Source organism: Xiphophorus hellerii, chromosome 4, assembly GCF_003331165.1.
Source record: "Xiphophorus hellerii strain 12219 chromosome 4, Xiphophorus_hellerii-4.1, whole genome shotgun sequence".
Taxonomy (NCBI): Eukaryota; Metazoa; Chordata; class Actinopteri; order Cyprinodontiformes; family Poeciliidae; genus Xiphophorus; species Xiphophorus hellerii.
In genome coordinates, this window is record NC_045675.1 from 23,030,225 (window position 1) to 23,055,505 (window position 25,281).

A 25,281-nucleotide genomic window follows, 5' to 3' on the forward strand; every position below is an offset into this window, starting at 1 on the left:
ACAAACACACACAATCCCATTAGTTGGAACACTGTAGACATGCATTTATATTCTTCATGTTACAACTTAGTAAAATTATCCATACAAAGCAGAAGTTGGTGTTTTGTTATCACCAACACGTCCAGGTCACTCACCTTCTGGAATGGGGCGAGGTGCAAGGTGGTCAAGAGACTTTGGCATCTCCAAGGCGGGAGAGGGCATAGAGGAGCTTTTCTCAATGCGAGGTATAGGTGACTCACTCTTACTAGAGACACTTGCTGTTGTGTTGCCCTCCAGGGAATGGCCTGGCATGGGGCTGGGGCTACTGCACAGAGGTAAGCTGGGACTTATCACACCACTAGGCCAGTTTGCAAAAGAAACCCCAAGCAATGAGCCCCCTGACTTCAACTAAAAGAAAGAGACAAACAAACTCTTAGTAAAACTGGAAATAAAACTTCAATGCAGCCATTATGTTTTATTCTGGACATCAGCCTTACCTGCAGGGCAGACAAAGGGTAGGTGAGGAGACCAGTTGGGTGATGCGGGCTAGCGGACGCTGAGGCGGCAGAAGGTGTGAGAGGTAGGGCAGGGGAAGGAGGTGGAGACCTAGGTCTGCCAGGTGTTGAAGACGCCTGAGGAGAGCCACGCGGCGCTCCTGGCGGAGTAGTGGTAAGAGAAGAGAGGTCACAAGGGTTGCGAGGAAGTAGACTGAACCAGTGCCCACTCCTCTCGGTCAGAACTCTGAGCAACTGGTCATTGGTTTGGAATACGAGGTGTGGAGATGGTGCAGGAGAAGAAGTTGGAGGAGTGTTCCCTGGGCTTTCCTGTCGTATTGGCAGGCAGGGGAAAGATAAAGATGCTGAAATTGGAGGAGGGATATGTGTAGTGTCATTAGTGGTCACTAAGGAAGGAATTAATGCTGCCGTTGGATCTGGGGTAGTATGATTGGGGGAAGGTAATGTTTCTTTCTTGGAGGCATTAGGAATGTTCATGGGACTGCTGTCTTGTATCCCAAGTGGACTCTCCTTTTCCTCTGCCTTTAGAGATTGTTTGCCAACGTTTTTGCCAACGTTTCGGAGTGTACACAGTTTGGAGATGCAACCGGCCTGCTGGTAGAACAGAGTCTGAGTGTTTTTCTTTCCCCCATGTTCCTGACCCTCGTCTTTCTGTTGTTCCAAGCTCGGTGTCCGAAGGTTCTGTCCATTGAGGCTGCTAGGCTTCTCCTTGTGGAGTTCAAACTCCTGCGGTTCCTCTTTTACCTTGACCTCTTCGGCTGCTCTTCTCCTCCTCTGTCGCTCCTCCTCCAGTTCCTCTGGGGCTGAGGAAAGAATAACAGAGTATTTAGCGCAAATATTTTGAAACAACATACTTTCCAAATGCCTTGAAGAGGATCAAGTCACGAGTGTTTTGTGCTGCCTCTACCTTCTCCACTCTCCATAGCTTCAATGAACACCCCTCCACAGTGTGGCAGAACCCAGTACCGGCGCCGATACCGGTCCTGACCATACATCATGGAGCGCAGAGAATGAGATATCTCAAAGAGCTTTCTTCTGGTCTGATGATGTTGCTGCAAAAATATAAAGAAAACACATGATACTTTGTGCTCTTTTTGTTTAACTTCAATATTATGAGAACATCGAGCTAAATTATGCTGTTGTTCACATGATATTACAAATATATGACTATTCTCTCTCCCTTTTATTAAATAGGAGGATCAACCACAGTGTTAGTTAAAAGTGGTAAAAATTGCAAAACTTATCAAAATTGACTGCTTTTCAGAACTACTTTTGCTGTTTTGAAAAAAAAATGCATTAAAATATGTGAGTTTTGGTAATTCAGTCATAATAACAGACATGTTGAAGCTGTGAGCATGACTCAGAATGTTTACATGGTGAACACTAAACATGAATTCATTCATTTTAACCTGGGTGACCTGAATCTAGAACTCGTTCCTGTCTACGATAACCAGGCACAACAATGAATATGAAGCACTGCACAAGATGCTAATGAGGTAATTCAATAGGCTAAATAATATCCCCATGCCAGCCCACATATTCATAGAATACCTTTTTGCTGATATATTTTAAGACATCATAGCTAATGCATAGTTTAGTTGTAGGACTTGTTTCTCATTTTGCCAATTGTCTATCAAGATGTATTCAAAAACTAGAAGGAAATGTTCATGTTGACATGAAAATAAGCACTTCATAATCATGTATAGTAATGCTATAAAATAACAAACAGCAGTAATAATTACTGCTTCTGTGCTTTATCTCTTTGTAATAGACTTCCCAGGAGAGTAGTTTAATCTCTGAGTTCTGCATGCAATCACACATTATTACCAACAGCCAAGCATGCATAATTTCTCTGTCTCCTTAAACATTTATGGTTACAGTGATTAGATTCGTCATACCACATACTCATTCTACAGAGGAGTGTACCTTAGCTAATTTCTCTATTTGCTTCTCAAGCTCCTCAATGCTGGTGGCCTGGTCGACTTCATCCTGATAGGAAGGGAAGAAACAAACAGTAGATGTCTGTAAGTGATTAGAATGAGGTCAATTTTTATAATGAGCATTAAGTTGCAATCATTTTGGTTTTACCTCGTCAAAGGTCTCCACTTTTTTTACTTTTTTAATTTCCTCCTCCTCATCGTCATCGTCGTCTTCTGCCTGGTCATCACTGTCATCATCGTCATCGTCGTCATCCTCACTGTCTCCACCCAGCTTCCTCTTGCGCTTGGCGGCAGAGGATGGAGTACCAACGGAATGGTTCTCTTCCATACCCGTGCTGGCCTCCCTCTTTCCAGTTCGCTTGGCGTGAATGGTCTTCAGCCTACATGGAGATGCACAACAACTTCAGCCAGACTGTTTATCAAAATTAAAACAAATGTTCTTAATAACGACATTTGAGGAAAACTTACTTCTTCAGTTTTCCTTCCATAATAATCTTGTCTTTCCTCATGTTAGCCATTTGATCCAGATTCTTGTCAATCTCACTGCAACAGGAAATGCGTTACCGTTAATTACACTTGTGCTTTTAATGAAAGTTGAGATTAACAGGCAGCTATAGAGGCAAAGAAAAAAAATAATGTAATAGCCTGTATCCCAGAGACCAAATTACTTGTACACGTTGTTTAAAAGCACTGCAAATTACTACCCGTTTCTGCAGTTAATTGTTTTCCACTGAATAAAAAAAGAATTACTGCTTGTAAAAAAAACTTCAAAATAAGCAATATACAGCCCACCCATCCATCCATCCATCCATCCATACATCCATACATACATCCATACGTGTTGGATTTGTATTATCATGTTTCACTCAAGTAAACCCAGAGAGAGAAAAAAAGTGAACCATGCAGAAAACCTCAAAACCTCAGTTTTAGGTACTTTGCAACTAAAACTGAGAATATTTGCAAAAATGAACAGTTTTGAGTTTGTGTTTCTTCCCCTACCTGATAACAGCTTTACTGCAGGCCAGCTCATTAGCCAAGAACCCCAGAATGGAGGCCTTCTGGGCAGGAGTGTGAGCCTGGAAGGCTTTGGTCTTCAGACTGAGGGCCAAAGGAGCCAGGTCTGTGTTGGAACAATGAGCGCTCATGTACATTTGCAGCACCTCCGAGACATTATCCCTGTTGATGCCAACGTTGGTTAAATGGTCCCCCAGCATGGTTTTTGTCTGATTGTGAAGGAGTTGATGAGAAAGACAAAAGGGTTATGACATCATTTTAACTTTTCAATTCAAGTTGATCAGAACTGTCAGCATATTTGTCTTTATAGCAGCTTGTTCGCCAAGTAAAAATATGTTTTTATTTTTTAATTGTAATTCATCTGTAATTAAAAGCAGCAAATCAAAAGTTCAAACACATTAAGATTTACATAAAAATAGCATTTTAAAATAGTATTTATTTTAATTAAAAATGTCAAATTTAAGCCTCTAATTATCAATATATCGCTGACATAATTTCCATATGCCTGTACTATGCAGTAATTACAGGCAATACATAACTATTGTGATAATCTAAGCCTCTTATAAAATCCCTTCTGATTCAAATACAAATTCTTTACCTTTTGTCCAGGTGGCAAACCGGGATCACAGACTGCTAGAGAGAGAAGTTTAACCAGAAGGTCTTGAACTTGGCCCATGCTGTCCCCCACGTTGAGCAAGCCTTCCTGCAGCATTCCCAAGGTGGGAACATCTGCGTTCAAATCAAGTCCTAAAACTTTTCCAAAGCCTCTCAAGAACTGCATGAGCATCAGGCAGTCTGACACTGCCCGTCCAGGGAGGATGAGGCCAGGGATGCGGGAGAACTCTGGGAGAGGCTGGACACAGAAAACTCAGATTGATGCATGCTTTTGCTGTGGTTCGCCTACTAAATCTAATGTCAACAACATAAAGCAGTGAGTAAGTCAATATGCAGGAGACATTAGGATCTTATCAAATAGTTAGTTAAACAGTTCGCTAATTGATTTCCAAAGCTAAAGTTTTTCTTTTATTATTATGAAGAGTCCTTACAAACAGGGTCATATAATTAAAATATTTAATTTCAGTAAATTGTAGATGGTTATGGTTTTCACCCGTGTGCAGAGTACATCTGTGTGTGGCAGCTTTTGAAACACTGACATCGGCTGCTGTCAGTATCTTGTAAATCTCCCCCAAATACTTGAATCCTCTCACTGCAGTTATTTATTTGGTTATACCACTTTTTTCTATCCCACATTTTACTTCCGCTTAACTTTTCATTAACATTCTCATATACAGCATCCTGTAAACACTCAGCTTCTTTGTGACTAACACTCCTCATGGAAGGTACCAATGACTTATGCATTTTTGTGTTGTTGTTGTTTTTATGTAATATTCTAATATTGTTATATTCTGAATTGTGGATTTTTATAAGCTATTAGCCATAATGATCAAAATGAACAAAAAAAAATCCAGCTGAAATATGTAACTGTGTTTAAAGAGTCCATGTAAAAGTCTTACTTTTTGAAATTAAATTACAGAGAATAATTGACTTCTCAATGGTATACTAATGTATTAAGATGCAAATCAAAGCAGAAAAGCAGTTATGTAATCTGTGTGGACTTCACATGATGGTTACTTCCAGGTTACAGTTTCCATAGCGTTTGTTTTATTTTGCAGTTCCTCCCTTTCACCACTTGGGGGAACACATGTCTAAAAATTCACAATCATATGATCTTAACACTGACCCGAGAAAGTGTTCCACTAACTCAGCTCTCACAACAAGTCTTTTGCTCCCAGTACATCATCAGTATTATCGCTAATGCGACTAATAACAGTGTTTATAACAGAAAGAGCACCAACCTTATGATCAGAAAGACACATGTCTTCATTTGGCTTTTTCAGCTCCCTTGCTATCTCCAGCTCTAGTCGCCGTTGCTCCAGTTTGCGCTCTTTGTTCAAGCGCTTCTCATCTCTTTTCTCCTGCCGCAAGCGTTCACGCTCCTAGAGAGTCCAAAATTTGAGGGAGCATTAGGGAAGTGAAGCAAGTGTGTGTATGTGTGCTTGTGTGTAAAGCAGACAAGAGGCTTTACATGACTTTGCTGAGCAGTGTTAGAATTCAGCCCTAATACTGCTGTGCATTCGGAGGAAAAGTGCTTGAGGGCCAGAATCCTTTAACTCAGTATGAGAGTAGTGGGGGGAAAAAAAGGAGGAAAAGTGTGCAACGGAAGGAGAGAAAGCAGGAATTCATGGAGAGAATAATGACTTTGCCCCTTTTTATGGCAGTGGCCATGTGGTTGTGTGTGTTTCTGAATTAGGTCGTGTGCATGTGAACTACCTCTGCTTTCTTGCGAGCCTCAACAGCCTTCATCAGCATTACATGTTGCCTCCTCCTTTCCCTCTCCTAAAATGGTTAAAAAAAAAAAGTGTACGCATTAAGGTGCACGCACTGTACAAACACCACTCAAGGTCGACTGAGTTGCTTATGTATTCATGTAAAACTGAATTCATTAAGAGGCACCATACTCGAACAAACACAAAACAATGCTTCACATGTATACACTTTTCACATGTATGGTGGAAGCATAAGTGAACAGTACGGTAGTACAATGACAACCAAAAAGCAACACATAGATGCGATACAAAGTAGATGTGATGACAGGCTCAGGAAAAAAAAAACAAAAGGAAAAAAGAAGCAGCTTGAATCGTTGACGGCGCCTCTAAACTAAAGCTGACACAACAAAAGCGAGAAAATGCTAGTTCCAACAAGTTGTCTGACGTGCCACACGGTCGTTGCAATCAAAACAACAGCAAAAAAAATTACGCGAGTCAACGCTGATCTTTATTTTCAGCCTCATTTCAGTAATATTTGGTGAGGGAATGACAAAGAGGAACGGATAGTTAAAAAGCAGCAAAAAAAAAAACAAAAACAAAAAAAAAACAGAGCAGTTCCACTTCAGTGGTTTTGGCAGCTGAAGTATTAGCACAAAATGTGACTGCTGAGGATGAGACATCTGTGTTATTCTTTTGGTGCGTGATACACCGCCTACTGCAAAAGGGCACAGGACTCACTGGTGACTGACTATCGTTTTATGTGATCTCTTTACGGTTTCCTGTTCCTTTGTATCAACCTGTCATTCCCTCTGTGATCTACCAGGTAGACACAGTTGCTGCTATTAGGGTTTGCCAAAAACATTCCCAGCACACAGAGACTAAAACAGGCTTTTTGTGAAGATTGGTTTATCATAGTCATAAACAACCAAACAAATAAACAACTAGACATCACAAGTTCTGCTCTGCAGTAATAATTATTTCCCTTATTTGTTTATTTTGTCAACAGATGTAAAACTTAAAAAAAACAGGAACATTTTAAGAGGTAATGAAACCCACACATCCTTTTAATCCTAAAAAAAAACTAGATAGAGACGTCACAAGAACAGACTTTAAAGGTCAACATTATTTTATGGATCTCACTTTTTACCCACTCATTGAACTCTGAATGAAGTTATAAGTGGGGCGAGGCATTGATTTCCTCAGTCCTTTTAAATACAAATAGGCCAATCTTTAGATTCAGCTGCAACTGTGCATTATGAGTGAAAAAAAGGTCTACAAGCAGGAGAGCCAGGCCAAAAAAAACAAACTACTCAGAACCATATTTGTTGTCATGGTGGAATCAAATATGTTCTTATCCTTCTGTGAAATGGGTCAATTTTAACACTAAAGTTAAGACTGTGGGGGTATGTTCCTGGACGTGCCACCACCATGAAGACAAAATGACTCCCAGTAGCTGTTTTCATTCTTTGTGCAAAGTACAGGAACAGTGAATGACAGAGAGGCTGGCATGGGGCAGGTTAAAGTCCAGAACTCTATAGACTGCAGAACAGATGCACGGACGAACAGACACAAGCTCGATCTCTGGGCTGAAATCGTCAAGCACTCATGGGTAACACAGGCTACTCCGATACAACAGTTAGACGATGTGCGTGATGGATGGAAACTCCTCGAGCGCTCTCTCTCTCTCAGACAGTGAGTGTGGATTGCTGAGCAGTCTTTGCAATGCATTTTGAGTAGAAGGGGGAGGACGAGGAAGGGGGAGGGGGACAGAAGCTGCCTGGCCACCGTGACAGGGTCAGTTGTCCCTCAGGACGAGCAGATGGAGGCAGCATACTGACTCTTTTTCTCTTTTGTTGGTTTTGCTGGAAAGCCATGCAGAAGAATGTAGTATGACAGCAGCCAGTGCTACACTTAATGCATTGCTATGACAACCATAACACAACCAGTTACACGATGCAGGTGTTAGATGTACAAAAATAAACATACCCATACCATATCTAGTCTATGCCTCTCCAACTCCTGGCAGAGAGAGTTGGCAAAGTATTATGGAACAGAAGTAATCACCAATACCAAAAAGCAAGGAGTTCAACAAAGAGAAATGCTGAAACAAGTCATTAAAAACATGTTTTGGATCTAATCTCATTCATACTTCATATTCTCACACATCTATGTATTGTATTTAAATTTATACTCTCACACACACACACAGTTAAGGATGTTTAAGGTAAATCAGACATGGGCTGGTTGATCAGTGGTCAAAACTGCTCATTTCAATCTTACAGTTTAATGGTGTTTTGATAGGATGGACACATGGAGCATAAAGTGCTGCCCCTCTCCTACTTATTACTGCACACTGCCAGACAAGTTGACTTAAAGAAGAATCCGGCTTACAAGAAAAACAGATTGAGCTGTTTGGAATTTGTTTTAGTCAACACAGACAGCATTGGTGTGCAAATAAAAAGAACATACTCAATATCCTTACGAGCATAACTTTGGGTCAAAACTACAATTCCAAACTACAAGCAGTACATCTGTCCAGCTTCCCAAGATAACATCACCTTGTTACTTACAAAAAGCAGCAAAAAGGTATATTCTGTGCAACAAGGACTTGAAAAATACTTTTAAATTTGACCAGTGTTTTGTTTATATTTTTTCAAAATGCCAAAAATAAATGACATTAATTTGTCGTTATAATTGTTGCTTTTCTTCTTCAAGTTTAGCCAATTACAACATGATTTACATTTTTGTTCAAAGTTTCTGTATAAACAGTGAAAGGAGGGAAACTGTATTGTTTTTACTCAAGGTGACAATCTGATCCCAGCCCATGCTTAAGCTAAATACATTCTTACATTAGTAATCATTTCACTTGAGAGCCTAAGAAAGTTGTAGTAAAAGCCTACCTGGTGTTTAAGGATCTCCGCCTGCTGCCTCCTCAACTCTTTCTCCTTGAAAACAGGACAGAAATGACGGGGGGAGGGAATTAATATGCTCCCCTCCAGTTAATATCATGGAAATGACTACAGACAGATGGGACTTTTGTTTATTTTAAATGCTGCTTTTCATTTGTTTGCTTTGTGCCTTTCAAGTAGTAAAGGCCCATTATACATTTTTAATTAACATAATTATCCTCATTCAAAAATGTGCATTATAATGTATGCTCCTGCAAAACATACCTTTATGCGCTTCTCAGCCTCTAATATTTTGGCATTGGCAGCTTCTTCCTTCTTTTTCCGTTTGGCCTATGAATAAAGAATACAGTGACAGGAACACATCAATCAGTCTTGGTTGAGAGCTTTGTTGCACGTAAAGTGACTGTTTGCAGCTTTCTGGCTTGAGCAAAGATTTCCACGCTCCTGAATGCCAGTCAAATTTGTAAAACAGAGGGAATGAATAATGTATCTCTTTAACGTGTAATTGTGAAAATGTTGAAGCCTCCTGTTAAGTGTGGCTTGCCAACCGTGTCAACTCAAAATTGATTTAGTCCTGTTAAAACACTTTGAAGCTCATACAGAATAATTGTGTGCGTCTGCAGATGTGTGACGTACGTGCAACTTGAAATGTGTGTTTGCGTGTGGCAAACAGCACTTTTTTTTCTCCCCTTGACCCACTTATGCTAAACTGTTACTGTTGTCTGATAAAAAAAGACTTTTCTGTCCAATTTAAATAAGGTCTGAAGAGGCAGCAACATCCATTTTAATATTCAACACCCGTCAACCAAGACCAATTTAGCATTAGTTCCATGTGGAATTATGCCTAAGAAGACGCAACTCCCTCCAATGCATGCTGCTGTTCAGTAATGAGCTTTAGGAAGATTAAAACACTATAGACTTGGGGGCTCCAGCTATCCAGGAATGCTCTGCTTAATCAGAGGTGCTGCTGGATCAGATTCTCTACCTCCAAAATTTGCTGCGCTCTCAGTTCTTTCTCCATCCGAATCTGCTGAATGCGCTTGATCTTTTCCTGCAAGAAAAAAAAAAAACCATAATCTCTTAATATTTTAGACAGTGGAAGACATCCACTTACAAAATCACTTTCCTACAACTCCATTTTCGCAAGATAAAATATACAGTGTAGTTTACAAGCAGAAGTAATAGCAGCAATTGGAAAGTAGGAGTCAGTGACAAAAGTCAACATTTAGAGAAAGATTCAGTGCCGAGGGTTTTAAAGGAAGGACAGGAGGGAAAAACAGACAGACATGTCATCAGCACACACCTGCTGCTTGAGTATCTTGATCTGTTCCTTCTGCTTTCTTCTCTCTTCTGCTGCCATGATGGCTGCAAAGAGACAAGGTGGCGTTTTATCACTGGCCAGAAAAAATGATGAGCACTACAATTTAAGTTCATAAGAACACATTTGTTCTTATGAAAACTCATAAGAACAAATGTGTTTGTGCTCAGATCAGAATGTACAATGTGAGCGTCTGAGCTTTTCACAGCAAGAAAGAGTGAACACAAACAATGCCTAAAAAGAACAAATATTTCATTAAAATTATCTGGTTGTAGAAAGATATACAAAGTGAAAATAAATGAGTTGGAGATCATTGTTCTACTAGTTTTTAAATTAGTTCAAATAAGTTGCTATATTATCTTTTTTTTTAAAACCCAAAAGCATTCTTGTGAACAGCTAATCCATAATTTTGTACTCAGACATATTTAGTTTCAAACACTGAAATGTACACATATGATGTTTTATACTCCTGCCTTTTTCCCTTTAAAAATGTTAAATTATATAAGCAAATTTCAGTTAAGTTCCTATGTAAAGCTAAAATGAATAAATAATTAAAATAAACTAAATCTCACTAAATCTCGGAATCATGATCTTATGTTCATAAGATCAACACTTATGAACATAATAACAGTTTACCCATCAATCAAGTAACACCGCTGTTTACATACGAAGGGGTGTCAGTTCTATTTCCACCCCAAAAAATATACTTCACCCGACTGGTGATTATTATTATTATTATTATTCTGGAGATGGGAGGGATATTAAAAGAGATTTGTGAGAATCATATTGGACAGGAGTAAGAGGTCACTTATCGTAAGACATCTGAAAGTTAAACTGACTGAGCCCATCCCAGTATAAAGACCAGAAGTATTTACTTTACTCTACTGTTTTTTATTCTGTTGTTTTTTTATTTTTATTACTCTTGTTTTGTACTGTCCACATTCTGACAGATTAAATTTCCCACTTATGGGTCAAAAAAAGGACCATCTTATCTTATTCAGTTTTCCAGGTTTAGGATTATAGAGCACACATGAGGTTTGTTAAGTTTATTTACTGTTTTTCTTCTGGTTATTAGTGTTCAGAATACTACACCAACGATTTATTTCAGGCCATTGACAATATGTGCAAAAGTCAGTTGTACGTTTAATACATGTAGTAAGTTTTCAGAACAACTCTTAAGTTAAACAGAGAGGTTTAAAAGTGACTGAAAGCGTGAGCTGATTATCAGATGATGGCATTAAGCTACTGGCAAAAACAGCCTAACAAAGACATTTGTTTCTATGAAAAAGGCAATAAAAAAGCAAAGGCAATCAACCATATTAAGTAATTTGTATTTGAGCTAATTTTCACATCAAATTAAAGAAGTGATGGAATAAACTTGAAATGGTAAAACGGTTGAAATGTGGTGATCCATTACAATAAACTGCTCTGGTTTCACTTCTCAATATAAGTGGAGGCTAAGCAAATGATATTTCACTTTTTGAAATTCATTATCATGCATATCCAAATATATTTTAAAAAAAAAATCTATAAGCATAATGAACTAACAGCATGGTAGCAAAAAGATTAGAGTAGGGAGAAGATTAAAGCTTGTGCTTTAAAGATGAACATCGACACAAACAAAGGCTGTAAGAGCAGCATGAGCTTCCCAAAAGGTCCTGCCGGTATTCATACTGAACTCATTCAGATCAAAGTAGTTTGAAGTGACAGTCTGACCAACTGAATAACCTGCACCAGCATGTTTACCGCTCTGTACTACCTCACCTTGCTGTCTGCGAGCTTCTTTAGCTGCACGTGCCAGCGCCTGCTTTTCCAGTTTTCTCATCAGTTTCATCTGGGCAGCCTGTCGGGCAATTTCTGCACAAAGAACAAAGAAAAGCACTATCAGTGGTAAACTTCAGGGGAGAATTCAACACGGCTGTAATATTCCACAGCATTTTATGTCTTTCTTTATTCATATTCCTGTGAACTGCTTCAAATTTGATCAGGAATTATACAGTCACATTCAATGTATTAGAATATAATTTAGAAATTCATTTATTTCACTAATGTTTCACCAAGTGAAAGACATTGCATAGGTTAATTACACACCGACAGATGTTTCAAAGCCTGCATTTCACTTAATTATTATGATTTTTTGCTTACAGCTAATGAAAATACAACATTTAAGATCAGAATGTAACATCAGACTTATTAAAAAACTACTTTAATACAAAATATGGGCTTAATAAAAGGTATGTTTAATTCGGTAATTAAAGTAGAAGTAGGTTGCTTTGTCAAAAAGGTACGTTCCTTTTTCTTCATTGGAACAAAGCATGAGTGGGATTCTAACTCTTATCCACATCCTTTGAAACTAACTAACATCTATTTCAAAACAAATAGAAATGCTGCTGATACAGATAGAGAAACTGCTCCATCAACATCGGGGCTCATTTCCTGTTCTAACCTTGAGCTTCCAGCTTGCGCAGAAGTTTGACCTCACTGGGGCTGGGCCCTTCAGTTACGAGCTGATCGCCCACGTTGGGGGGCCGTCCCTTCCTCCGTCGACCAGCTTTGGTAACATCTCCCGCTAGCTGCCGCTCTGAGTTTGGAGGACGACCCCTGCGACCCTCCATGGCCAAAATTCGAGGAACAACCTCTTCTTCCTTCAACAGGCTCCACTGCAAACCCTGGAAAAACAAACAATGGGGAGGACAAAGTGAGCTTAAGCAGATAAATTTATTCTTTTAGTACTTAACTTTGTTTAACAAAGACAATTGTTGTATTATTAAGGACTAATAAAGGACAAATATTCTAATATACTTATAATTTTTAAAAAAAACTATCACATTTGATCCCTTCTGTTTCCCTTTCCTTCAGAAATGTACCAAGTAAATCTTTTTTTTTATTTATGCTTCAAATGACACACACACTTACACGCACACCCCCACCTACTTTCTTGTTTCACTCATTGCATCATAGACACAAAGTACTGCACACAAAGTCTTTACCCACACCTTCTTTCTTTGTATTATGAATCCAAGAAGCATGACTTTTTTATGCTCCACTCAAATAGCGTTGATCAATCATTGTGCAAGCTTTCTGCTAGGCTTTTAAAGACCTTTGAACAATAGCTGCTCTTTTACTTAGTTTTCATAAAAATGATCCAAGCCCAAAATTATTTATACTCCTGGTAGAAATAAATGAAAAATATTTTTTATACAACCAAGACAATTGTTACCGATAGAAATGAGAAATGGATAATTAAACACTGTAAGATAAGTATCAGTATCAAAAAATTAACATATCCCACACCTTTTATTTGGTTTTTAATTTAGATTTCAATTTAAAAATTGCATGTTGACATATCTTTATTGATATTACAGCAAGGCCCTCATACCATCACCCTCATGTTTAGCTCCCTCCACAAATTCCCTATAAAATTCAAGTCTCCAAATATATAACAGTAAAAATTAAAGATGACTTTAAACATAAACCTGGCAGGTGTATTAATAAGATAAACATTTGGTACAGTGTGACCTGTGTGGATATACTATAGAGCTAAAATGGAATGTCTACATATAGTTTTGTGCATGTACAGTTTCTTTTAGGAAAATTGTCCTACCCATTTAACTTTGCAACATTTTGTTGCTTTATAACCACAAACCTTGGTGTAACATGTCGGGATTTTATGAGATAGACCTACAAGAGGTAGTGTATAATTGTGAAGTGAAAGAAAAAAAAAATGGCTTTCACAATCTTCTACTAATGAAAGTCTGAAAAAATGTAACACGGGTTTGTGTTCAGTCCTTGTGCTACTTTGAGTTGGTCTGTTATATAAGAACCACATAAAATACACTAAGATTTGTGGCTAATATAACATGAAAATGTGTTGAAAGGGGTATGAATACATTTAAAAGTGTAGAGTAATTATTAAGTATCATTCCCTACAGTTTAGGTATTTTGCTGTATATGATATATGTAGCAGTGGTAAGGGACTAAAAAATTTAACAACTTTTTCAAATTGGCCAAGTATTCGGATTGAAATGAAAATTAATAGGAGTGCACCAAGAAATATCATCCAGTGACTGCAGTCACTGGATGATTATAAGCTCTATTGACCCTGACCAGTGATCAGCTTATCAAAATTTTAAAAATGTATTTTTATCTGATCAGTGAAAACAACATATGTAAACCTTACCAGGCTAAACTGATAAACACTGTTTGGTGTAGACATTGTTACAGAGGCAAGAAGAATTTAACCCTTTTTAGTATTAGTGAGGTGTTGAAATATAAGAAGCTGTTTAAATGTAATCTATGTTTTCCTCAACATGTCTGTAGTTTATTCCAGCTGTAAGGCAAGTCGGTCAGCAGACAACAGGAAGGCTGAATGAGTTATGGTAAAGTTGCGTTGTTCTATTATTTTAAACATTCAACTTCTGTCTAGGATGGAACGTGCTGCCAGTCTACTGGGAACCATACTAACTGCAAATAAGAAGTGTTCATAACACAATGTTTTACAGAATCTGCTTGTAGTGCATGGTGTGACAACTCCTCTACTCCTAAGACAAAATAACTGATGACTGGATAGCAGAAAGGTTCATTTAAAAAATATATTTTATGTCTAAAGGAAAAGACTCAAATGAAGCCAATCATTTTAAACAATTAGAAGAAAGTCTGGATCATACAATATAAAAGAAAAAAAAAGAAAGAGGAGTGGATGAAGACTTTTTCACAGAACTGTAACATATCACTGGTCACCTGTGGAAGTAATGTCAACTGATTATTACATTCTTCATGCACAGTGAGAATTCTATGAACCTGGACTACCGAGGGTTTAGGCTGATTCCTATCAGTGACAGTGACTGCTGCACGAAGCTTTGACGGCAGCTAGATGAAAAGATGAACAGGGATCAGGGACAGAGAGAGAGAGATGAAAGACAGTCACCTGGGGTCCTTCTCTGGCTTCATAGAAGTCACCAACCCTTATCTTTGCACTGAAGCTAAAATTATCACGCGCGATGCCACTTATTCCATTTCTGGATAGATACTAAAGAAGAGAAAATAATAATGCCGTTGGTTTAGGCAGGGAGAAAAAAAAAACGAAATTAGCGACATTGAAAAGCATCTTGGAGGCACTAGACTGAAGGAAGTCTACGGCAACAGTGCGTCTGTGCAGTGCTACTAATCATTATAAAAGCAAGGGGACAAAAAAAAAAAAGAGCAAAAGCTCTCAGGAGAGAAAAATGGATCTGACCTTGGGATGCACAATTCTGGCCCCTTTCTATTTATCTGTTTCATTGCTAGTCTTTTACTGCCTGCTGAATGACTAGAAGTGAGCGAATGTTACTGCGTAGACATTTTTTTTGTCAGCACCATACTCTGAGGCAGTTTGGATGACTACTATGCTTGAAATTTCAATGAAGCAAACACAGAAGACTAGACACAATTGAACACTGCGCAAATGGAGCAAAATTGTGCATCCCCTGAAACTAAGCATTAATCATTTCGGCGGCAGGGAGAGGTGAATAAATTGGCACAAGAAGTGAATCTAAGAGCACCGTCTCACTATTAGGGTCGTGGAAAGTGGGATGGGGGTGGGATTTGAGCTGAAGCAGAAGCAGAGGCAAAGTTCTCTAATACTGATACACAAACATTTCTGTGAGCATGCTGAATGTTCCAAAATGAATTTAAACATAGTCCCTTAAATCAATAAAACATGCTGTCACCAATGACTAACATTATATGTCTTGTTATGAATCGTTTTTTTTCATTGGGTTGCCCACAAATTTGCTGGTGCATCACTAATGAGACTAAATGCGGCACAGTGAGAGCAAGATACCTTCATCACATCTGGGTACTGTCTGAGTTTCTTGCCACAGGGAGCGTAGTAGGACACCTCACCCTGCGGGCGTCCACCCACCGACTTGATTCTTGTTTCTCTCCGCCACCTAGGAGTAAAAATAAAACAGGTGTTCATGCAGATCGTTCTTCACACTGCACAGTGCATGAAAGCAGAACAATTTGAAGTGATTGCTAAATAAAACATATACTTGACTTATTTTTCTGACTCTGAACTACTTGTACGTACCCCAACTCCAGAGGTACCATCAACTCCTTTTCATCCATCACCCTCTTCCTTTTCCCTAAACCTGTAGAGAGGTGGTGTGAACCATCAGGGAAAACTCACATATGAAGAGAAGCCAGACTTTTGTTTTTACCACCACTACCAGCATTGTATGACAAGTATAGCAATTGATCCAAATTTTACTAGATGGGTATGTAAAAGCTAAATACTGAAACAGAAAGATATTTATGCAGAGGAGAAGATCAAGCAGTTGAGAACAAAAAGCGCAGGTGAAATACTGTAAATGTGTTGCTTCCTGGCTAGTTACACCTATGTCCTGTTTTCTGTGATCTGCGTAATCTCTCATTGAATGTGGCGGAAATAAACCTTGCTGCAGTGCCAAGTAACTTGTCAGGACTCTTGGGCATGCCTCTACAGGATTTCAGAGCTGCGGTTGAGCCATGACAACAAACTGTCTCCTTCCTGTCTTGCAAAGAGGAACAAGCCCTCTTCATACTCACCTGAGTATAAAGGGAGTGTATTTCCTTTTAGGCAGCACACTTGCATTCTTTATGCATTTGATAGTATGTACGGAGCTGTTGTGGGAGCTGTGAAAAGTGTGACTGTACAGGGTTTTGTGCCCCATAAGGCCTTGCGGTTAGGTTGAAAATAGCAAACAATATTCCAAAGGGAACAACTAGGCAACAGCTTTACACCCCTTGTTTACATAAAAATCTGGAAATTTTCCTTCTGTGTAAAATTGCACTAAGGATCAGTGGATCTCTCTAGAGTGAGGCTTTTTAAAGCTTTACTTTTTCTTAAAATCTTAGCATTCCTCTGTGCCACTTTAAAAACACAAGCTGGACCTTATATCATACAAAAAGCATGTGTCACCAAAATAGGATGAGAGGAATTTATTAACTTATTTTTGCCTTAAAAGGTGAATGGTGTTTTTTAATTTTCTTTTTTTTTTTTTTTTTTAAATAAAACTTAAGTGTACTTCTGTATTATTCTATCCCACATAACTTAAGTAGATTGCATATTACAGCCTTAAGGCAAAAATACAACTACATGAGGTAAACTACATGTAATGATTAGCTTGAAGGATAATTAGTGTTTAATTTCATAAGCATCTATTTTTTAACTAGAGGCTGCTTAGACTTTTTTAAAAAGGGTTTCTCAGCAGAGGTTATGAACGGTTAGTATCTTACTGACATTAGGTACTCCTCATTGCATCTTCCTTTTAAACAATGCAAGTATACAAAAAGGTTTTTTGCCTGGAGGCTGGAGGTAGATTGAGCAGGCCCCAGGTAAAAGAGGATTTCAAATCAACAAAGCAAACAAAAATGTTACCATGTCTTATGTAAACTCTTTTCATAATATATAAAACTTTATTTGCCATAGATTGTTGTTTAATTAGAAAAGTGTTATTTTTGTTGGTCTTGTGACAATGACTGTTCATATGAAAAGCCTAAGAAAATTATATAATTATTCCCCAAAAACATCCCTATTAACTGCTCGAATGGTTTGGAATTATTGTAAGAGAGAGATCCACAACACAACAAAACAACCAATGGTGTATCTACAGCAGAAAACATACTAACTCATCGTAAACTCTCCACAAAACCCCTTCTAAACAAATCTGAACTGTCCCTTCAAGTAAAAATGTTAAGTCTGTTACCCCTCTACATTTTTGCTTGGAATTTCCTGGAGATACTTCTGTGACACTAAATAAACTTGAAGGTCAGCTTTTTGTCTGTCATGGGTTCCTTACATAAATACAAGTTAACTTCCTCAACGCAAAACCCAAGTTTCTCACAAAACACAAACAAGTGCTAAACGTTATCACTACATTAAAAACATACATGCAGCACCAGAATAAACATTTCACCTGCAGAGAAAATAGCCGGAACTCACCAAACAATGCACTCTCATATCTGCAAGCAGACCATTTTTATTATATATGATGCTGCCTCCTTGATCTGGTTTTTAGAGTCATTGTGGAGAGCAAGTGATTTTTCAATCACAAATTCACCATACTGTTAACAAACATTAACATGAAACAATATTTTTTTCCCTCTGCTTCTTAAACATACACAGACTAGCCTCCACAACAGCATTTTTGACGTGCTTCATCCTTTTAAATATATAGTTGTATGATGTTGACCACCAGTACCTTTAAATCAGTCCTCACAAACTCTCTCTAACAAGGCATTGTAAGTAACAAAATAAAAAAAAGAATGCAAGGCTTTACCTAATGGAGAAGCTAGGCTATAGGAAGAAGAGCCTGCAGAGCTGTGGTAGGCCAAGGCACTGGAGCTGGTGGCAACACAGGGACTCTTGATGACCTGTAGGTTGAGAGGGGAGCAGCTGGTGGCGGTGTGGTTGGTTGAGGTGCTCAGTAGCTCTGGACCTTTGGTAAGCCTGCGAGGAGTCATCTCTTTTTTGGATGATCCAGAGGGCAGCAGCTTTAACTCCTTCACTTTCTTTCCTGAAATGTCGCTGTCAGAGTTGCTGTCAGACTCTGGAAATGGAACATGAGAATCAACAAAAAGGAAATTAGTTAACCATTATAGAGAATGGAAGGGGGAAAAAAATCTAGTGAATTTCAAGTTTGTTCTTAATTTTGATGAATTTGATGAATAGGAGAAAAAAAGGCTTTTCCTATATTGGGCCTTCTGATCACCACTCGTTGACAGTCAAGGGAAAACTGGTGGAATTTAATTGACTTGTGTAGGGTTGGTTATTAAAAATGTTCATTCTTAGTTATGTTTAGGTTGTACGCAATGACAATCCCTACCTGAAAGACTATCATCAGAATCCTCTTCATCCTCCTCTTCGAGGTCATCATCCTCATCATCATCGTCGTCGTCTCCTGAGTCGTCTGATTCCTTGTTGGCTGGAAGACCAGCTGTGGGGTTACACGTTCCAGGGATTCCCACGCCAGGAATTCCAACCCCAGGGATACTCACTCCAGGAATCCCAACACCAGATTCTCCTCCTCGAAACAAATCTACCAGAGACTGCACCAGGTGATTCTGAGAGAAGCCCTTCCAGGCAGCTAAAGGGTCTGCTTGTCCCGGCGCTGGTGTCTGCCCTTTAACCTTGGGCGTCTTGCTTTTTCTAGATGTATGACCCGTGGCATGGGGTGAGGTAGTTGAAGGCTGCGATGGAGGACCAGCCTGGGCACTCGCTGGGGTCCTACTTGCCCCTGTGCTCAGATTGACAGGCATCGACCCAGCATCTGAGTTGGGCTGGGGGGACCTGCCCTGAGAGGCAGCATCTTTGCGAGGTTTGGTGATGAGGGCCAAAGGTGTGTCCTGAGTGGTGCTTTGGATGACTCCATTTGGGTGATGAGGTTCGGGGAGACCCAGCAGGGCACTTGAAAGGAAGAGGTTGGAGTGATTGTTCTGGGGTGCAGTAGGCGGAACAGGTGGCAATGGCGGCGAAGACAGCGACGTCCTTTTTGGGGATTTGTTTGGCCCCTGCTGCTGCTTCTTTTGCTCAGCTGGGAATGTCTGCCCTTGGGACATGAGAGTCTGAGGAGAAAAAGGGAGGTAGAGATCAAGGAAAGGCGAGGAGAAAGGGGGCGGGGGAGATGCAGAATGTAAGGAACAAAAGGAGGTTACAGAAAAAAAAATTTGAAGAGAAACAGGACAAAGTGGAGCCACTCTGGCTGTCAGTTCGCATTGCTTTGGATTGTTTGAGCAGGTGACAAAACTACAATACTGAACACTGGTACGGTTAACTGTGTCTAAGCCTCTTTTTGGGAAACAAAACGAACATAAAAGCAATAACCTAAGACATTGTTATCAACCAAGTTCGCAAAAAAAGACGCTGTGCATCCTACTAAAATTGTAATTACTTGTCTGCGCATTTGAAAAGCCGAACATTCGTTATCATCCATTCGGATGGGCATGTTTGCCTTTTCTGTACCGATGACAAGTTTAGTTCAATCTGTGTTTAAGCAAAAGCAGGTTAGACTTTTATGCTGCACTTTCAACTGGATGTGATATGAAGTGAAACAAATCAATTTCACAGACCATGAAATACAGTAACAGTGCTAAAACCACAGGGGGAATTTAGCTCAGTGTAAACTTCTCTGCCTGCTGAAACAAAAAAGGAGAAGTGATTTTCACAAAATAAGAAGATCTCAATACGTTTACGCAATTCATTATAGTCCTTTCATTTGGGAAAAATGAAATCTTTATGGCTAAGGGCCAAAAAAGTCAATCTTAAAAGAATTTCATCTGAACTAACTGCAAATAACACTGCAAGAAGTGCAATACAATGGATATTAAACTAAAACCAATAGCCCGTTTATCAACAGGCTATTCAAAAGCAAATGTGAGCAAAGTAAATCAGTCAAAATTGAACAATCAAAACAAGGAACACTATAACATTAAATGAATCATACAGCTTAATGACCCAATGATGAAAAGAGGTTTCAAAATGTTTAGCTTGTAGCATCTTTAAAGGCCTGCTAAGATTTACAGATGTGGACACTTTAATTTACTCAAGTTAGATTTCTGAGGGGAAAACAACTGGAATTAACAAGCAGATTATAACTACCTAATAAACTGAACAAAATAACAATGTGAAGTTCCAGCAAGGTAGGCAGACATGAATGAAAATTCATTAGGATATTTCAAATACTACATCATTCATGCATTCTAAAAATTTTCTCCCAAAAGCACAGAAATATTTCATTCGAAAAGACCAACTTCTTTCATAAATAACCCCATCATCCATCCATCCAGCCATCGTGCTAATAACTTTTCCACTCTACAGCCCACAATGCAACATGATTCTAAAAATTCAAATAGACATGAAACTTTACAGCAAGGCTTCCTCTGATGTACAGTGCTGGCCACATTTATTGGCATACCACTAAAGTTGTTTAAAGTATATGTGTCTTTGATTGTAGCAGCATAATCTTACATGACTTTTAATATGAATACAATTTATTTAGTGGGTGAATTCTCATATTAAGAAATAATACTTTTTAACAGAATTACCATTGGCACACTTCAATACCCCTTTCTGAGCTTTATATTGCTCCCTTTTAGTAATTGCCAATAATAATAACATTTTCAAAGGTTGGTGCTGATAGACAGATGATTTTTGACCACTGTATTTTGCACATCCTTTATATGGTGTTTCTTCCAGGTTTTCTATGGAATTTAAGGAGCTGAGATGGCAATAAGGTTTGTTAATTTATCAATTGATTTGGCCACATGTGTTTGATTCTCATTATGACGAGAGACTAAATGATGACGTATTTTCTACTTACGGGTACAATCTACCAGCTTTTTTGTGAAACCCCTTAATATTTCAAAAGGTTTGACGCTCTGCAATCTTACAAGGTTCTCAGGGATTTAAAAAAAATAAGTTTCCACATGTTTATCTTTTCTTTCATGCCAAACCCACCTGGAGGGTTGTGGCAGGAAAATCTTAATCTTAGTCTTTTGCAACCACAGGATAAGATCCCAGTTAAATTCCCAGACATCCTTATGTTTGTGATGGTTTAATAAAAAAGGCCTTTACCTGGCATAGCTTAATGTTAGTCAGTTGGCATTGAAATAACATCTGCTGGTTATCAATGAGACTAAAGAAGTCAAGAGGACACTCTTTTCTATCGTACTTCAATGGTGAGCTGTGGAGAAATTTTACCTCCACTACTATAGCACTTGCTGTGGAGAGTGCCAAGATAAGTATGGGTCATTGTCCAACCCAGTGGCTAGTGGATAAAATACCACAAATACCAAATATCTGAGTCCTATCCTATGTGTACTCCAGCGATACAAAAAATGAAGGCTCACTTATTGATAGTTGTGAGAAACTCTGATCAACTTAAAATAGCGTAGATAAAAAAAAATATTTTTAGGTAAAATTACTTTACAGCAACTGTTTGAGATGTCAATACTTTAGGGTCAGTAATTTTATAAATAAAAAAACTATATCTTACAATTACGTTTATCTGCTTTGGAATAAGTTGGATTTTTCAACTTCGTCTAATTTACACATCTTTAACAGAGAACATACTTTTAAAATGCTGTGAAACTGCAGTCACTCGTGTGAAGATATAAAGATTTACTTTCTTCTTAGGCATGTATGTTCCCTTGTGAATGTCTGTGAGCTGTTTGGGTTTTCTCTTGAAAAATGTAGTAACTGGCTAAAAGGTTTAACAAAGTGCAGGTCATCTGATAGTAATGATGAAGACAGGAGATAATTATAGCTGCGGGTCTAAGTATGCTCAGCTTTAGTGAATAATTTCATTACAGTCAATTTGCAGAGGATAACTTTGTTCACTAAAGCTGGATGTGCAGCTGTGATTCTCTAGATTGCTTCTCACAACATACAATGTGGTAACTGCTGTGTCTTTGTGTGAATATAGGGAGGGGGAAAAAAAATGACATTCAACTGCAATCATCAGGCAGGCCTACCTGTTTGAGCCTGAACTCGCTGATCTGTGCCAGTGAAGCCTCCAGCTGTTTTTTCTTGTTGGATTTGGCGGCACTGGGCACAGTGTGCCTCGGTGGCTTCAGCGACGACTTCTGCGGGCTCGTTATAGACGAGGTCAAACCAAAAGGTTTTGGGGAGGTAGATGCCAGGAGGGTGGAGCGGGGTGGAGAGGGGACAGAGACGGGCTTCGGGGAGGAGCACAGGGAGAGAGGGAGGTGTTGGGGAGAGGAGGACGGCAGCAGTTTGGGAGGTTTGGGAGAGGCAGTGCTGGACAGTGCTCTTGGGGATGTGGTGAGAGCTATCGGGGAGGAGGTTGGTGACGGCTCTCGACGAGGCTGGGTGAGGAGTGCGAGAGGCTTAGGGTTGGCAGCTAGACCAGTGGACTGAATCACACTGAAGTGTTGCTGTGGCCCTTCAGTCCGGGTCCTGGAGCTCTGCAGGCCCAGAGGCGAAGTTTGGGACAAGGTGGGCGGGGAGACAGAGCAGGGTAATGGCACAAGAGTTGGGTGGTTAGAGGGCCCCTTCTTAGCTTGGTTGTCCTTTTTGACCTGAACCTCCCTAGAAAGTGACCTTTCACTCTTTCCAGTTCCAGTGCTTGGTAATAACACCTGAGGAGGACAATCATCAGAAAAGCATTAGATCAAATGGGATGACAACTTATGATAATATATATTAACAGTGTTGCTTTAAATAAAGATGGTAGACTGCACATTAACGTTTAGCCTTGAATGTCATCGTTTCATCTTTACCTTTGCCTTCTTCTTTATCCGTTTCTCAGATTCTGAAAGTTCACTCTGCTTGTCATCTTCCTCATCGTCCTCCTCATCGTCATCGTCATCTTCGTCTTCCTCTGCGAGGTCTTCCAGATCGCTGCTGAGAGAGCCGTCGCTTGAGCTGTCCGAGGACGTGCCTGATTCACTGTGACTTGCCAAAGAAGCCCCTGCTGGCTTCCTCCGAGACTTCTAAATGTAAAACAGTAAGAATCAGCCTCATCACATCATGAGATTTCTCTTTGAAGAGAAGACTTGATGTAAGCACTAACCTTCTCTTTAGGTTTTACAATCGTCTTTTCCACCAACTCTGATGGATTGTTCTCAGGGCTGCTACGGTGAATATTAGACGGATCGGAATTTCTGGTCGGCTTTGTTGGTGCCTGAACGGGAGTCGGACTCGCAGAATAGCTCCCTGATTGTGTGGTGGGAGGACAGACTCCGCTGCCATTCACTGCACCATTCACCCCTGGAAGCACAAAATCTGCCGCATTACTGATCAGCTTCATCTTTCCTGAGAACTTTGGCAACAAGGGGATAATTGAATATCTGGAACTAACTGCAGAATGAAATGAGGCTAATAAAAATATTGATTTATACATGTATCTCATCAAATGTGCTTGGCCGTACGAGGCACAAGCCCAACATGAGTGGTTTACATAATAAAAGATAAATTAAAAGATACTGTGAAATTAAAAGAGCACAAGAAACAGAGATTACGAGAGGGAACACGAGGGAAAGAGCCAGAGAAAGAAGTTAATAGAATGACTAAGTGAGCAGTGGAAGTCATTAAATCTATCTTGAAACAGGGAAAATCTCATCATAGGGCAAAGTGGATTTAGGTTGTGGAGGAAGACAGAGTGTGGAAGAAGAGAGACAGATCAATGAAGGGGTCTTTAGCAAACCGCTGTACCTTTAGGCGGGTCATGGCTATTCTTGCCAGGCATCCTGACCTGAACAGGACTAGTGTTGTGATTGGGCTGAATGTGGGGGGCGAAGAAAGGAGGAAAGCCGATGAAAGAGGGGATAAAGGCAGCAGCTCCGCGTCCATGGGCTTCAGCAGCTCGCCACCACTCTGAGAGGAGCGGAGGGTTAATTAGTGGTGTGATTTTATTTCCAAGAACTATTGCCAGGAATTCAAACCTTTTCTGCTTACCAGTCAGAGCTCCTAACTGTGGGTGGGCAGCCAGAGCAGCTGACATCCCAATTGAGCCCAGGCCTCCGAACTCGGGCCTGCCAGCCCCGGCAGTGTAGAGGGCTCCAAAGGCAGGGTGGTTCACCAGAGGGAAGGCACTTGACAACGTGGAGCCAATGAAGGGCTGATCTCCCATTCCTCCAAACAGTCGGCCTTAGATAGATGTAAACAAAGGAAGGCAATGTTTTAAAGAACTAGCCATACAGCAACAGGTGTGCATAATCTTTCAATGCTTTGACTACTTACAGTCAACAAACTGAAAGTCTGTTGACTGAAAATATAAAACTCCTTTCATTTTGCACAATAAAAATCACAAATCAAATGTTCCAATCTTCTACTTAACACATTACAAGTACTTTGACAGTTGCCCAGTGATAAGAATCACATTTCTTGCTGGCACTGATGTTATTTCAAAAAAATATTTTTTTATTGAAGCAGAAGCTTCAGTTTACCATTGTGAATACACCATCTTACACTGTTTCATACAGAAAATGAGCTTGATTGCTATTTAAATGTTTCCATTCAAGAAATTAAAGTTTTAATACTGATCTACATTGAAGAACCTTACAAAATCTCCTTGTCCACTTGTTAAATGTTTCAAATTTTATCTTCACAGAGAACTTTGTCCTCAAATTGACCATTTTAATGTCCTGAAGTAGGAATCGACAGGGTGAGAAGGCCAGGTTTAAACGTTTTCGATGGTGTCACTGTTTTTCACATTACTAAAGAAATGACATACAGGATGGCTGTTTTGATGACCTGAAAACTGCACAAATTTTCAACTGCACAACATACACATGCTT

The 25,281-nt window shown here is 39.4% G+C and overlaps 1 protein-coding gene across 14 annotated transcripts in view; it reads right to left on the reverse strand.

Moving 5' to 3' along the window:
* LOC116718049 (bromodomain adjacent to zinc finger domain protein 2B-like) overlaps positions 1 to 25,281 on the reverse strand; it is a 77,964-nt gene that overhangs the window by 4,481 nt on the left and 48,202 nt on the right. For 4 of the 14 annotated variants that reach the window (XM_032559688.1, XM_032559686.1, XM_032559679.1 and 1 more), the window contains 27 exons: positions 24,440 to 24,631; positions 24,197 to 24,358; positions 23,556 to 23,752; positions 23,263 to 23,475; positions 22,495 to 23,121; positions 18,849 to 19,587; positions 18,303 to 18,572; positions 16,073 to 16,133; positions 15,824 to 15,932; positions 14,930 to 15,031; positions 12,449 to 12,671; positions 11,767 to 11,859; positions 9,988 to 10,049; positions 9,670 to 9,735; positions 8,949 to 9,014; positions 8,676 to 8,720; positions 7,762 to 7,794; positions 5,780 to 5,845; positions 5,305 to 5,445; positions 4,047 to 4,301; positions 3,434 to 3,657; positions 2,903 to 2,977; positions 2,583 to 2,814; positions 2,421 to 2,483; positions 1,402 to 1,546; positions 477 to 1,297; positions 135 to 387 (listed from right to left, as the gene is read on the reverse strand). In XM_032559688.1, the coding sequence (XP_032415579.1) occupies positions 135 to 387; positions 477 to 1,297; positions 1,402 to 1,546; positions 2,421 to 2,483; positions 2,583 to 2,814; positions 2,903 to 2,977; positions 3,434 to 3,657; positions 4,047 to 4,301; positions 5,305 to 5,445; positions 5,780 to 5,845; positions 7,762 to 7,794; positions 8,676 to 8,720; positions 8,949 to 9,014; positions 9,670 to 9,735; positions 9,988 to 10,049; positions 11,767 to 11,859; positions 12,449 to 12,671; positions 14,930 to 15,031; positions 15,824 to 15,932; positions 16,073 to 16,133; positions 18,303 to 18,572; positions 18,849 to 19,587; positions 22,495 to 23,121; positions 23,263 to 23,475; positions 23,556 to 23,752; positions 24,197 to 24,358; positions 24,440 to 24,631 (5,535 nt within the window). The remainder of the gene's footprint in view (positions 1 to 134; positions 388 to 476; positions 1,298 to 1,401; positions 1,547 to 2,420; positions 2,484 to 2,582; positions 2,815 to 2,902; positions 2,978 to 3,433; positions 3,658 to 4,046; positions 4,302 to 5,304; positions 5,446 to 5,779; positions 5,846 to 7,761; positions 7,795 to 8,675; positions 8,721 to 8,948; positions 9,015 to 9,669; positions 9,736 to 9,987; positions 10,050 to 11,766; positions 11,860 to 12,448; positions 12,672 to 14,929; positions 15,032 to 15,823; positions 15,933 to 16,072; positions 16,134 to 18,302; positions 18,573 to 18,848; positions 19,588 to 22,494; positions 23,122 to 23,262; positions 23,476 to 23,555; positions 23,753 to 24,196; positions 24,359 to 24,439; positions 24,632 to 25,281) is intronic. The other 10 variants (XM_032559693.1, XM_032559680.1, XM_032559690.1 and 7 more) reach the window with 6 other exon arrangements.